This window comes from Taeniopygia guttata, chromosome 2 (genome assembly GCF_048771995.1).
Source record: "Taeniopygia guttata chromosome 2, bTaeGut7.mat, whole genome shotgun sequence".
NCBI classification, from domain to species: domain Eukaryota; kingdom Metazoa; phylum Chordata; class Aves; order Passeriformes; family Estrildidae; genus Taeniopygia; species Taeniopygia guttata.
Window position 1 is genome coordinate 283,803 of NC_133026.1, and position 14,436 is coordinate 298,238.

A 14,436-nucleotide genomic window follows, 5' to 3' on the forward strand; every position below is an offset into this window, starting at 1 on the left:
GCAGTAGAGGCTGGCAGCAGTGTGCAGTCCTGTGTGTATTCCTCTTCCCATGTTGTGTCCCTTGGCAGCCGTGTTGCCAGGTGGTGCTCCCGTGTCTCATTAGATGCTGTTCCAAATAGCGGAGGCAGGAGCAGTCCAGCACATGGAGGAAAATGAGCTGGTGATGGATAGCCCTGGTGATGCCAAAGCTGTTAAAATGTGAACCTCTGATGTACAGCCGGGCCTCCAGCAATGGACTCTCATCCTCTCCGTGCTCAGCTGCTTGTGTGTGGGGATGGTGCTGCTCTGCGTCACCTCCCTTCTCTGTTGAGTCTGGGGCTGGCTGCTGTCTCCGAGTGGTGGCCTGAGAATCCCTGCATGGAGGGAAGGAGAGGGGTAATAGCCAAAGGTCAGGCAGGCACTCCCCCCTCAGCAGACGCACTGCTGTCTAAAGCTCTGTCCCCCTGATGCTGCCAGTGCTGCAGTGGGACTGACGTCCACAGCGCTCTTGGAGCTGTCTCTCCCTGTGTTCTCATCAGCAAGTGTTACTACAGCGAATTTGTTTCCTTGGGTTTTTCCTCTCTTTTCATGCTCTGTATGCTCTGGATTCCTGCATGTAGCCTACAATAATGCTGCTTTCTTCATCTCCCCTGTGCCTGGGCGTGTGGGAAGGATTTAGACTAAGTGAAAAAGTAAATCTTGTGTTGGAACTATAACTTCCAGGGCCACATAAAGAGGGTCAGGAGGCATCCTTGCTCTCATCCTTGTCCTCTCCCTGTGTAGCCCCGCATAACCTGATGCCAAACTGGGGAGAGACAGGAGGACCTGCTGTGTGGCGAGGTGCTCCCCAGCACGGAGCCCTGGGGGCTGACTCGCAGTGCCCCGGGTGCCTGGAAGCTGCTTAGGGGCTGGAGGTCACTGGGGTGGGGACAAAGGTGTGTTCTCACATAAGCCATGTGCACTGGCCTGGGCTCAAGACAGGTATCAGTGGCGCCGTGTTTGCCCTCCAAGGAAGAGGAGGATGCTTCCATGTGCCCCATGCAGGGTGTGGGGCTGGAGAGGAGGATGACATGGGCAGAGTGGCCCCATGAGGAATGGCTGCTGCAGGCCACACGCCGTTTTCCCATTAGTGAGTGTTTAGTTCAGCGTTTTAAATAATTGTGTCCTCGGAATGATATTTAAAATCCATTTGGGAGGCAATGAGGCGGGAAAGTGCCTGTGCCATTGTGATGACGCTGCGCAGGCCGTGCCACACATGCATATTACAAACTCGTTACAGGCTCGTTTCCACGCACGCTGCTCCCTCCCCACACAACCTCGTTCTGAGGCTCTGAATGCATCTCCCCCGCCATGGCTGTGGTGCTTGGCCCCATGGAGACATTTATTTGACGAGATAGACATGGGTGAGAGATAAGGCACAGCCAGGTCATGTCACTTGGGTGTTGTCCATGGGAACAGAGGTGTGTGGGCCATGCCTGGTGATGGAACTGTTGTTCAGGGGTCCTGGCCTTCACCAGTGGTCGCTTTCTGAGCAGCCCTTGGACTTGTGTCACTGCAGGTTCCTGACCCTGAAGCCCCAGGGCTTTCAGCTCTGGGCACTGTTGGAGGAGCTGTGTCAGCTATCTGAGGCTGGCTCTGGAGCTGAGGACAAGCTGTGCTCCTGAACGTCCATGGCAGATGCACGAGCTGTGGGACTGGGTGTGAGGGAGCTGATGGAGCAGCAGCAGTGTCAGCAGCAGTTCTGTGGGTGCTGGTTAGTGGCTGGCTGGAAGAGTGGCCTTGCTGCTCTGTTTCTCTCTGACTGCTGTGTGGGCACCCTCTGCTGCCCCCTCAAGCCATGCATGATAGAAATGTGGGAGGACAAGGCAGTATTCAGTCCTTACCCTCTTCTTCCTGACCATGTTCAGGCCCTCCTAGCCAGGGTCTCCCAGCTGTGGTTATTCTCAGTGCTATATTGTGACCAAACATTAGTGGGGTAAGGATGAAAGCCCCAGGTGTACTTAAAGACAAGTTGTATTCTGACATTTGTCTCTTGCTCAGTGACCCAGCTGGCTGCTCTTCTGGATAGGAAATGGATGGCTCTGACACCCTTTTCTCTGCCTGCAGCTGAAGATCCTCAGTGCCCTCAATGTCCCTGTGGACTTTCCTACTTGGCACCTATGGGTGCTGGGCTCGGAGATGCTGAAGGAGGCTGCTTGTGTTTTGTGAGTTTGGTGGGGTTTTTTTTTTTTTTTTTTTTTTTCCTTTCTTTGTGGATTTTTTGTTTGTAGTTTTAGATTGACTGGTTTTCTTGAAGTGGTTTGAGGGATTTTTTTTGTTGTTGTTAGCTATGGGAATGGGAGAAAATGTCCAGGGTAGCTGGTGCAGTCAAGAATGTGCAGACCCAGGCCTGTGAGATGCTGAGTGTGAACACACTGCCTTCCCTCAGCCAGCATGGAGGGGGTAATGGGGTGGGGGACACCTGCAGTCAGAGCATTCCTCCCAGGAACCTTCCCTGGGTGGCCTTGGGTGCCTGAATAGTGCTGAGTGTGAGGAGTTTGGGATTCTGCTGCCAAGCCCATAGCTGGGTGAAAATGATGGCATTGGTTCCTGGAACAGCACAAGTTGTAAAGACAGGTTGGAGTGGAACTAAGAGTTCTTAGCTTGTCCTTTTCCTCATCTCTTAGGGAATCCAGACTTCCTGTACTCAAAGTTCCCCAAGTCAGGGTTGTTGCTCTGAGCCCCTCACCTGGCTGGAGGAGACTCTGAAGCTTGAATGTGGGTTCCACGTGGAGCTGGAGGTAGAGCCACTGCATCCTTCAGGAGAACAGTGTGCTCCCAGCCCAGCACCAGGGGGATGCTGCATGTGCTCACTGGCACAGAGCATCTGTGCTGTGGCAGTGGTAATGTTTGGCATGATCTCAGTCCTGGGACTGGTTTGTGGACCCTCTTCAGTTACAAGGTCCTTACATAACGCTTTTCTCTGCTCTGAAAACAGCTGCCAAAAGGAACACAAGCAAAGTCTGGCTCCCTGTTTGATCAGCACCTCCAGCCACACCACAAAGAACTTGATTACAGTTTGGGACCAATGTGACAGTGTTGTACAAGCTGTTTTTCTTGTGGCTCACCTCTCTGCCCTTCTGTATCCTGCCCAGCCCTGTGGGCAGCCAGCCTTGGTGCCCTGGGGAAGGAGCTGATTGCTAGAGCAGTGTATGGTGCTTGTGAGGGTCTTTTGGTCCCTGTGGGGAAGACCCTGTCCTTAGTCCTTTATGACTTCTGACACCAAGTCTGATCCAGGCCTTTCCCAAGCTCCCCATCACTTCCCTACCTCCCTGCCGTGGTTGCCCCCACCTTGCTCTGCCCCTTTCTCAGTGGGAGCGCCGTGTGGAGCAGGGGCTCTCTGCAGAGCCAACAAGCACAAAGGGAGCATTTCCAGGCTGCCTGCCACCCCTCTCCTGTGCCTAGTCCATGCTGGCGATTGCACCTAGCAGCTGAAAATAAGCCCTGGGAAGAGGGGGAGGTGGTGATGAGGAGCTGCCAAGCCAGGCTATTTATACTGGGTGATTCAGGCCTCTGCCTGAGTCCAGCCAGATGCAGGGGAGCTGGAAGCCAGGAGCAATCTGCAAAGGACAAACCCTTGAACAAGAGGGTCTTTGCTGTAATAGCTCATTTTCTTTGTGGCTCAGACTTCTCTGGTTAGTTACCTGTGATGGACTGCCCCTTCCCTCTCCGCTCTGCCCCTCAACGTTTGCTGCAGCCGGCTCCATGGAAGGATTCCTGCAGTGTGAGGTCCCACCACAGTGAGCACAGCCTGAGCCCAGAAGGCTGGGGACACCAGCACAGCCGCCTGGAGCCACTGGAGTGCCAGGATCTGCTGGTGCAGAATGCACTCTTCACTGGAGACCTGGACATGGTGCAGAAGTACTTCACCAAGAGCGCAGCTGTCAACCTCATCATTGAGACCAGGGGCGATGTGCTGCGCTGGACTAGCAGTAAACGTGGTGGGTATGAGTGGCTGGGACATGGGATAGAAAACACCCAGGATTGGGTCCAAGGATAGGGCTCAGGCACCCAAGAAAAATATTGGAAGGAATCCCCAGTGGTGGAAGAAGGACTTGAGAAGAACAGCTTTAGTGTGAGGAAGGAAGTTTCCAAGGCTGTACAACAAACAGTAGCAGGCTTGTTGAAGGTGGTATGAGGCAGATCTACCAGGAAATTATGAGAATAGGGCCCCTGGAAGAGTTGCTGGAGAACCACATCCTCAGGACTGTCCTGTTAGAGATTGCTGGGATGGATGTGAAATACGTGTGAGGTGGGGAGTGTGCATGGGTGAAGAGGCACCAGAATGCTGCTCTGTTCCATGAGATAGGTTTGACAAGGGGAGCAGAAATCCAGTCCACGAGAAAGATGGTGGAAGCAAACTTTCCTCAGTGACAGGAGGTAGGAGCTGATCATTCTTAGTGCTTCTCTCTGTACATCTCAGTTGTCCATCCCTACCTTGTCAGGCACATCTTGGGCCTACTACACATGCTTCCATACTCTCTGGTCCCTTTTACTTACCTTCTCATCAACACTGTCTATAAGCTTCTCAGCAAGCGATGCAGCTGGTGTGCCCAGGGAGAGGTGTGCTGGGCAGCCTGATGTGCCCTGGTTCTTGCTGCTGTCAGCTAGTGATGTGGTGCAGGCAGACTCCCAGAATTTAAGAGCATCAAGTGGGGAAGGCCTTTGACTGTATTGGTCCTGGTTTAGGGAAAATCTGGGAGAATGCCTCCTCAACAGAAGGCTGGTGGCAAAAGCCACCCATAGGAGAATGGAAGAGCTGTTGACAAAGCTGCTTTCCCAGAGGAGAAGGCCAAATGTCCTGGTGCTTAGACAGATGTCAGTTTTGTGGGGATCCATTCCAGCAAGAGACAAATAGGGTGCGTGGTCTTGCCAGTGCACATGCTGCTGCTTGAGTGGTGAAGATTATTTACCGAGCTGCAAGATTTGTAAGACCTAGGTTTTGAATTGTTACAGTCTACTTAGGAATGAAATCCCTAAAGGTATTACCCTTTGTGTGAGGCCATTTGTCAATAAAACACGGACTGGGTGTGGTAACTCCGGTGTTATCCTAGGCTGGCAGTCACCGGAGCAGCCAGTCTCTCTGCTGGGGAAGGTTTGTGCCCCAGAGAAAATGGATCAATATAAAACAACTTCATCCAGAAATTTCTCTAATCAACAAAGTTTAAAGACATGAAAACCCCAACCAAACAAGATCATTCATCTTGCACAGAGCAAAAATGTGTTGCCAAATCTATCAGATAAGAATACAGAACAAAGACCAAAACAAACCTTCATGCTACCTGAGGTGTGTCTCTGTATCTTGCTGATGGTGCAGGAAGAAGCTCCGAGAATTCAGTGACCTAAACAGTAGGTTCTAGTGACCTTGTCTTTCCCAGATCACCTCACTGGTATTTTAAGGTGCCCAGAGGAAGTGTAAACTGTCTAGTGTCACTGATACTTACACTGCTTTATGCCTCCCTGGTGCGTGACTGGGAACCTCAAGCTCTCATGGTATACCTGCTTATATCCTTGGGTAAATAGAGGGTCCCATCAGGTGAGAACATCTACCAGGGCCTTCCCTTTCTTTACCTTTTTGTAGGCTACATTTCAGTTAGACAAGGTGGAGTTTGCACACACAGAGCAAACTGGATATTGTCAGCATAGAACTTATTCATTTATTTTCATTACTGAGAAGGGTAAAGTTCCCTGTCTTACACTCTGCACTGGTCCTCTGGTAATTGTTGCTTGGTGGTCTACTGGGGTCACTTAACTGCATGATCTGAATAGTTCCATGACACAAAATTAAACTGAACTCTACTAGCCTTCCATGCAGTTTGCCATGTTCTCTCGATCACATGGTGTGAACAATGTGTGCAGGGTGCTGCTGCCATGTGAGCAGGGCATGCTCTCCTGTGACCGAGGAGGGATGTGTGCAGCCAGCTGGGGTCAGAGGAGAACGCCAGCTCGGGTGACAGGACTGCAGTGAGCAGCCGAGCCAGGCGAGTGTCTGAGGACTGAAAGGGAACACTAAAGCTATGCATGGGCTTTGTGCAAGCCTGCATATCAAGAAAAAGGAGGAAGTGGGGAGGGTCTAAAGGATAATTACCCCAATTTTTTCCCATCCTTGTACCTATTGCTACCACTTCTTTGGCTTTGATTAAAAATAGCTGTTCTGTAGCTTGTTTAAAAATCTTCCCAATGCCAGTGGCTCAGGTGCAACTGGTAAATGGGTGTGCAGTGCTGGAGACGTGTGTGGAGCCAAGAGGTGAACAAAGGTATGGAGATGTGTGTGGAGCTGCTGTGCTCATGCTGTTGTGGTCTGGGCAACAGTGGGCAACATGCTGAGTAGGCATGATACCATTTCCCTCTCTGTTGTCTTAGTGATGTCTCATCCCCATTTCTACACTTTAAGCTCCCCTGCCCTTCCTGAGGGTTTTGTCTTCACAGCAGGGCACTGCTGCTTGAGTGGAGAGCCTTTATCAGCCTCTTGGCCCCAGCATTTGGTCACAAGGTTTCCCAGAATAGAACAGCTGAGACTTGAGCTGTGCCCAGCCTGAGCCAAAGAGAGGGGTGTGATGCATTCCCCCTCCCTGCAGAATGCCCTGGGCTGGCAGGCAGATTCTGGGCCCAAACACAGGCTGCTGGTGGGGCTGTGCCTCAGAGCCTGGCTGGGGTGCACCAGCAGGTCCTGTCCTGGTCTCTGAGCAGAGTTTGGGCGTCATGGGCAGTGTCACAGGTGGAAGAGATGAGAGCCAGGAGCCCATCCGCACCCAGCAGGCATGTGGCCCTGCCCAGGTGTTCTGGCAGGCCCTGCTGGCCGGGGATCAGGGCACTGTCGCCAAGATCCTCAGAGATCCTCAGAACAACCTGAGCCCCAGTGCGGTGTTTGACACCAGTGACCTGGAAGAGTGGAAGAACTACCGCTTCAATCCCCGCAGGCTGAGTATGGGGCAGCAGTGGGGCTCAGCCTGGCTGTGTGCTGCGGGGCACGGCTGCTGCTGGGGCAGTGTGTTACGGGTGCTACTGGGCTTGCAGAGCAGTGGGAATGGGAGCAAGAGCATGGGGACGTGCTCAGGTTCTCCTGTGTTCCTTGTGGAAGGGGGTTCCCGCTTCTGAGAGCGCAGGGTGCATCCAGGAAACCTGGTCCCTCCCGCAGGGATTGTCTTAAGTGCTTGGGAACTGCTCTGTGCAGCCTGCTCTGTGCTGTGGACTCCCACCATGGGTTGTGCCAGACTGTCACAACAGGAGTTAGACCTATGAGATGGTGCAGTTTGAACCTGGCCCTGGAAAACACAGGTGCCATACTGCCTCTGCAAGCAGGAGCCGAGAGGATTGCACCATGCAGTCTGGGATGTCCTCCAGCTCAGTCTGGGTAGGCAGCAAGAAACACAGTTTAAGGAGATTTTTCCTGTAGCATCTGCAGGCTGTTAGCCAGCAGAAAGCACCGGCTCAGCGGTGGTTTGTGCTGGGTCAGCATCTTTGAGAGCTGGCACATTTCAGCCCCTTGCTCTCTCCTAGGCTCTAGATGTCTGTCTCTGCTGTCTGTAGCTTGTTGTCTGCACCCTGCTCAGGGCTTGTTTGAGTCCCCTGTGTGTGTGGCAGTTGGCTCTGACACCTCTCTACTGCCTGGTTCCTTGTGTTTGTGGTGCTTCACACATGCTGTTTGGCCCAGCCACCTCACTGCCATCAGCCTGCTCATGCCCCAGACCCTTCATCTGCTGCGCCCCTGACAACAGAAGCCCCATGTACCCACCTGAGCCGCAGGTGAGGGGCACTCTCACTAGAACAGCCTCTCCTGCGGGCTGCGGCTCCCTGGAGCTCCTGTCCGCAAGGCTGAGAGCCTGCCAGGGATCTCTGCCTTTGGCGGGCTAGTCCAAATGCAGGGATCTTGCAGGGAGGGGACTTGATGTCCCTTGAGGGGAAACACACGTGTCTTCGGGGGTTGTACCCCAGGTACTTCAAGGAAAGTGGCAGGTCTTTGTGCGCCGCGGCTGGACGTGGCTCCCTGACCCCTCTTCCCTGCAGGACTGTGGTCGCTGAGCTACGAGCAGGAGCTCACCACGCCGCTGCACATCACGGCCGGCCGGGGCTACGCGGACTGCCTGCGGCTGCTGCTGCTCCGCGGCGCTGCCGTCGACTTTGCTCCGGGCGGCAAGACCGCCCTGCACGAGGCTTGTGCAGCCGCCAGCACCGCCTGCGTGCGCCTGCTGCTCGGCTCCGGGGCCGATCCCGAGGCTGTCTCCGAGGATGGCTACCGGCCCCTGCACCTCTGCAAGAGCTCCGACTCCCTCGAGTGAGTCCTGCCCGGGGGAGCGCAGCCTGCCTCCCTCCCCCTCGAGACTAATCCCCTGTAGGAGGGGTCCCACCTCTCCCCTGAGGGTGGGCTGGTGGGTGCGGAATGGGGGTGGCCTTGGTGCCTGTTCCTGCGCTGGGATCGCCTCTGAGGTCCAACCTCAGAGGTGACTGCAAGCTCCTGTCCCCAGCAGAAGCAGCTGAGGAGCCAGTGGTCACACTGTAATGTTCAGGGCATTCCTGCACAGATCCACTGTGGTCACACTGTAATGTTCAGGGCGTTCCTGCACAGATCCACTTGGTCACACTGTAATGTTCAGGGCATTCCTGCACAGATCCACTGTGGTCACACTGTAATGTTCAGGGCATTCCTGCACAGATCCACTTGGTCACACTGTAATGTTCAGGGCATTCCTGCACAGATGCACTTGGTCACACTGTAATGTTCAGGGCATTCCTGCACAGATCCACTTGGTCACACTGTAATGTTCAGGGCGTTCCTGCACAGATCCACTTGGTCACACCGTAATGTTCAGGGCATTCCTGCACAGATCCACTTGGTCACACTGTAATATTCAGGGTGTTCCTGCACAGATCCACTGTGGTCACATTGTAATGTTCAGGGTGTTCCTGTGCAGTTCCACTGTGCATGCCAGCAGGCATCAGGTGTGACAGCACTTTAAGAGGTCTATGCAGAGTTATCTGAATTTAGGGTGACAGTATCTCTGCTCACCATTCATCCTGGCTTAAAAACACTGCTCCAGGGCATGAGCAGCAGGGATCTTTGGACTCTGGGGAAAAGCTGGGGTGGTGCAGATGTGGGAGCTGGGAGGTGGAGATGAGGCATGGTCACCAAGTCGCCTTGGCCCACACAGGTGTGTCCAGCTGCTGCTGCAGCATGGTGCCAGCGTGAACAGCCAGACAGAGGAGGAGAAGGACACGGCACTGCATGTGGCATCACGGCATGGCCTGGCAGAGCACGTCCGGCTGCTTCTGCACCAGGGTGCTGAATTGGAGGTGAAGAACAAGGAGGGGCAAACACCACTGAATGCTGCCTGTGCTCAGCACCATCAGCCCCAGGACATGGACCGCTACTACCGGGTCTGCCAGCTGCTGGTGGAGAGCGGTGCCAGCATCAACGCTGAGGATCGGGACCGGCAGCACCCACTTCACCTGGCCTGCAAGAATGCCAACGCTCAAATCGCAGAGTTACTGCTGGCCCGGGGTGCCAATGTCAATGTCATGAACTACGGCGGCAACACGGCCCTGCACAACATCCTGCAAGTGGCTGCCTACAAGCTGGAGCATCACCCAGAGCTCGTGGTACGGGCGCTGCTCAACCACGGAGCCGTCCGCATCTGGCCAGGTTCCCTCCTCAAGGTGCGGGGAGTGTGCTGGGAGGGGAAGGGCTGGGAACACCACCAGGGCTCCAGTGGACCCTCCTGTCACAGCAGGGCTTGTTCCAAGGCAGCCTGTTTGCTGCCCTGCCCTGCCTAGCGCCTTGGAAGGGAGAACTGGCATTATTGGTATGGGAATCCCTGATGTTTTCTCCTGGGGTGTGTTTTGCTGTAGTACTCTCCTGCTTCTGTCTGCTAAGCTGTGTGGACAGCACTCACCCAGTTTCCATTATTACTTGCTCTGGAAATTGTTGGTCCTTTTCCTCTGGAGGTGTTTCTTCTCAGAGGCACACCCTCCAGCTCCCACTGTCTCTGCAAGTCACCCGCAGACAAAGGGTTAATTTCCTGTCTTAATTCCTGAGCACTGCAATAATTACCCAGCCCGGAGATCAGCAGATTGCTCTCCCCTTTGGGAAAATACAGGAAAATCAACAATTAACACTAATTAATCTCCTATTAACGCCAGATAATGAGGATCACTGGTACAGCCAGAATAGACTCTGACAGCTACTGCTGGCCTGGGCCATGGGGAGTGGCAGCCCGGAGCCAGGGAAATCTGCCTCTGTGCGGCTTTGCCTGGGTGGGCTGTTCTCCAAAGGCTGCACTGTGGCTAGGTACACGGCACTGGTTTATCACCTGCACCCACGCCAGGGTGGGACACACCAGAGATGTTGTACAAATATGTGTGAAGTCTTCTGCGTTTCTGTGCCATCCTTGACATGGGCACAGCACTGCTTTAGACATAGGTACAGATGTCTCTGCAGCTGTGCACCAACGAGGCACAATCCTGCATCCCTGAGACCCTGGTGTGGCTCTCCAAAGAGGTATAGTGTGCTGTGCTCTGTCTGATCACAAAATTAATGCCAGTCCCTGCCCTGGAATGGCTCAGCTCCAACTACTGAAATGTGAGGTGAAGAGTCTGGTGTAAAGCAGAGTGTTGGTGTTTGTGAACTGCTGGCAGCAGTAAAGCTGGTGGAGATCATCACCCCAGCCATCTAGGATGGCTCCTGTGTCTGAGGAGAAGCTGTGGGGACCTGGTTGTGCTGAAGGCAGCCATGCTGTGCATGTTGAGTGGTGGCTCAGTCCTCCTCTTTGTAAGGAGGTGCTTACAAAGCTCTGGTGCTCCTTATTTGCCATGGTTTTTCTCTCCTGGGTCACAATGAGGGAAGGACAGGACTTTACCAGATTTACTACATCTGGATTGAGCAGTACTTTAGGAGGTGACAGTGGGGCTTGCAGGAGCTTGCCAAATGATGGTGACCACCTATTGTAAAATGCAGGCAAACCTGGTGGAAAGAAATGATGATGTCCAACTCTAGAAGGCTGAATGATTTCTTTATTTATAGCTATGCTATAATACATTAATATACTATATAAAGGAAGATTCTGAAACTACATACCTACTTTCTCTAACTCCCATATCTAACTCCTCACAACTCCTGACCCTCTCCGGAGAGTCCAGCCCCAGGTGGGTTGGATTGGCCATCAGGCTCAAACAATCCTCACCAGAATCCAATCAAGCAATCACCCCAGGTAAACAATTCTCCAAACACATTCCACATGGGAAAAACAAGGAGCAGAAGCAGAAATTGTTTTCTCTTTCTTTCCTCTGTGCTGCTCTATGAAAAAATCCTGAGAGAAGGAAGAATGTACCTGTGAAAATCACCTGTTCTTGATGCCTTAAGTTCTAGCTTTCATATTTTCTGGATTCTGTATTGTATTAGTATATAACTCTGAACTTTATATAAAGTGTTAGCAAGCTCCCTTCACAGCTTAGTCAGGCAAAACAATCCTTTTCCAGCCCCAGAACCAAGAGCACCTTTACAGCTTCAGGCCCAAAAAGTGTAAACAACATGAATTGAGAAGAGCAGTCTGGGAGGATGGGGCTTCATAACCTGAAGCTGTAATTGGACAATTAACTCCAATATGTGAATGAACCAAAACTTATAAAAATATGACAACTTGTGACTCGGAGTCTATCTTGGGTGTAGCCTCAGCCAGGCTCTTGTACTGCCCAAGGAGCATCCTCTGAAGGCTTTTTACTCAATCCCTGCTTTATTCATTTAACACTGGCTGGCCCCTGTTCCTGGGAGCCTCTGGCATCTCTCTCTCTCCGGCCAGGTGCTGCGGTGCTGCCACAGCTGCCCGCGTGTCATCGAGGCCCTGGTGAACAGCTACAGCCACGTGCGCGTCTCCGAGGACTGGGAGGAAGCAGTTCCAGCAGAGGTTGTACAGGTGAGGGGGCAAATGCTGACTGCTGCCTGAAGAACACATCTCCAGCTTCTGGTGGGCTGCCAGGGGCATCTAGGCCTGAAGGGGGTTGGGCAGAGCTGGGGCTGGCCGTGGGGGTTGCAGGCACAGGGATGGTGTGTGCTGTTGGGGCAGGGAGAACGTTCCATAGTGAGGCAAGTGGATGTCTGGTTCTACCTCTGTCCCAGCGTGATATCTTCAGCTTTGCATGCCTCTGGTCCTTTCTTCTCTCTGTAGAAATACCCATGTTTCTACCAGTCACTTTTCTCCCTGGGGCACAGACCTCGCTCCTTGCAGCACCTGGCTCGCTGCACACTTAGGACCCTCCTGGAGGGCCGGCTGCTTCTGGTCCTGTCCCAGCTACATCTGCCGAGTGCCCTGCACCAGTTCCTGCTGCTCGGCTTCGAGGACGTTCTCTACTAGGGGTGGCAGTTCCAGTCCTGCTGTGCCTTTCTGTGCAGATGTTCCACCCCTGCCACTGCGATCTGTGCTTTTGCAGCCACCCCCTTCCCCTCACCCCCTCCTGCCCGGCCCCATCGGCCCCCGTGCCAAGCCTGCTGCTGTGTCCCAGTCCCAGCCAGCCTTGTGCTGTGCATTGTGCACCTGTTTTGGAGTTTTCTGTTTGTCCATACTAATACAGAAAACCCCAGACTAACAAAAGGAGGTATGGGAATTAGAGAAATTTGTGGTACAAGGAGCAAAGACACTGCATGGGTCCCAGGCTTAGTAGTAGGATACCAGTTTCCCTGTCCCAAATCCAAATGCTCTAGCCTCTACTAGGCAACTCTGGTGCCCTGGATGATTGCTGTGGTCCTGTCTTTAGTCAAGTTGCTTGGTCTGTACCCAAAGGTGCTTGGAATAAATCCTGTTCTTAATACCTACCTGAGCACGACTTCTACATTTCTTTGAAGACTGTCCTGACAGGGGTCACCTGACGTGCCATGGGTGGTGGCATATGCACTCAGACCTGTGCACCCACCTGCTTCTCTGAGGGAAATGTGCGGTGGGTGTTCCAATCAAAGCCCTTTTGTGAAGGTACAATGTCTGGGTTACCTGGCTCAGGAGCTTGGGGCAGGAAGGCTGTGCTTGTGCAGTGCTGGTGAGGAGGAATGTGTCCTGAGGCTGCTGCTCCCCTGGGCAGAGAGCAGCCAGCACCCGGAGCGCTGCAGGCTCACACTGCGCTGGGCTGCACCACACCCTTGACAAGGTGAAGGGAAATGTTTTATCCTGCGACATGGAGATGCAGTTATGAAGAAAAGGAAGCACTATCCATCCTTTAAAGATCTGCTGTAAGCAAACTCCATTACTGCCTGTGGCTCAAGGAGTGCCTTGAGCACCACAGCTGTGGCTGGCAAAGGTACCCAGGGCATTGGTCCCTCCTCATGTTGCACTCGCTCTGCCTGGCCTCTCCTCACGGCCACGGCAGCAGCAGGACTCTGCAAGATGCAGCTCTGAAGGAAAGGCTGTGTGACAGACCCAGGGGTGCTCTCGGTTCCCACCTCTCCGGGCACATGGGTGGTAGCTGCATGCCCTCAGTCCTGCTGCTCTGAGGACGTGAGCCCAAAACCACACTGAGAGGTTGATCGCGCTGCTCCTGGTGTGCCTGCCCTGCCGCTGTGCCACAGCAGGAATGCTGCCAGGGTATGAGAGGGATGTGTTTGTGTGCCACAGGTGCACACAAGGTGCCTGGAAAGCACTTGTGCCTGTCTTTATGTAGGTACCATTGCAGTATAGAGGTGGTATTTCTCAGGAAGGTTTGGCTGTGTGCTGTATGACATATGGGGCAGAGAGGTGAGGTGTTGGCTTGGGGTGATCACAATGATCTGCAAAACTGGGATGAAGTGTACAGGGGAGCCAAAGTTTTTAAAATACACGGCCAGTGGCCTGCCCTCTCACCATGGACCAGCAGTGCATTTCCCTTGCACCAGTGTAGGAACGGAGTCTGAAGTTAGTTACCTCCTTCCTGTTGGCTGAACCAGCTTGTCTGCTCAGGTCATCTGTTTACATCATCAGGGCCAGTTATATTGTTCCCAAAGCCTAATCACCACTTTAGAGAGTTCATTTTTAGCCAGATGATGTCTGTGAGCAAAGGAGGAACAGAAACAGGAAGGTCTATCCTTTTTGGTGGCAGCACAATCTGGGATTGCCATAGCCTGACCTGGTGTCCTGGTCTGAAGGCAGCTTGCAGAGCAGCACACCTGGACAGATATCTCATCCTTCCCTGTAACATTGTCCCTATGCCTGCATTAACTTGTGCTCAGTAATGCATGCTCAGCCATAATAATACCTTCTTAAAACAGGGAAGAGTTGAATTTAATAGTTTGCTTTATTTTGTAGTTGTTATTTGTGACTGTTAGGCTTATAGCTGTTTCTTGGTTTTTTGGGTTTTGTGGTTGCTTTTGCCAGTTCTAAGGCTGCTCTGCACTGGCTGATGAGGGCAGCTGCAGCTTTCCCAGTGGGGAGAGATGAACACACAGGGTCTGGTTTCTGCAAAGGC

The 14,436-nt window shown here is 53.2% G+C and overlaps 1 protein-coding gene across 3 annotated transcripts; it reads left to right on the forward strand.

The window, feature by feature from the left end:
- Positions 1-3,543: 3,543 nt before the first annotated feature.
- On the forward strand, positions 3,544-12,825 carry ASB10 (ankyrin repeat and SOCS box containing 10). Of its 3 annotated transcripts, none has more exons than XM_030264077.4 (5): positions 3,544-3,959; positions 8,026-8,293; positions 9,168-9,672; positions 11,811-11,924; positions 12,177-12,825. In XM_030264077.4, the coding sequence occupies exons 1-5, from the start codon at positions 3,668-3,670 to the stop codon at positions 12,360-12,362; spliced, it is 1,365 nt and encodes a 454-aa protein (XP_030119937.3). In that variant the 5' UTR covers positions 3,544-3,667; the 3' UTR covers positions 12,363-12,825. The 3 variants fall into 3 exon arrangements, with proteins under 3 accessions (XP_030119937.3, XP_030119938.3, XP_030119936.3); XM_030264078.4 differs by lacking the exon at positions 3,544-3,959 and adding an exon at positions 5,787-6,943 and having other exon boundaries at positions 12,221-12,825; XM_030264076.4 differs by lacking the exon at positions 3,544-3,959 and adding an exon at positions 6,025-6,943.
- Positions 12,826-14,436: the final 1,611 nt, after the last annotated feature.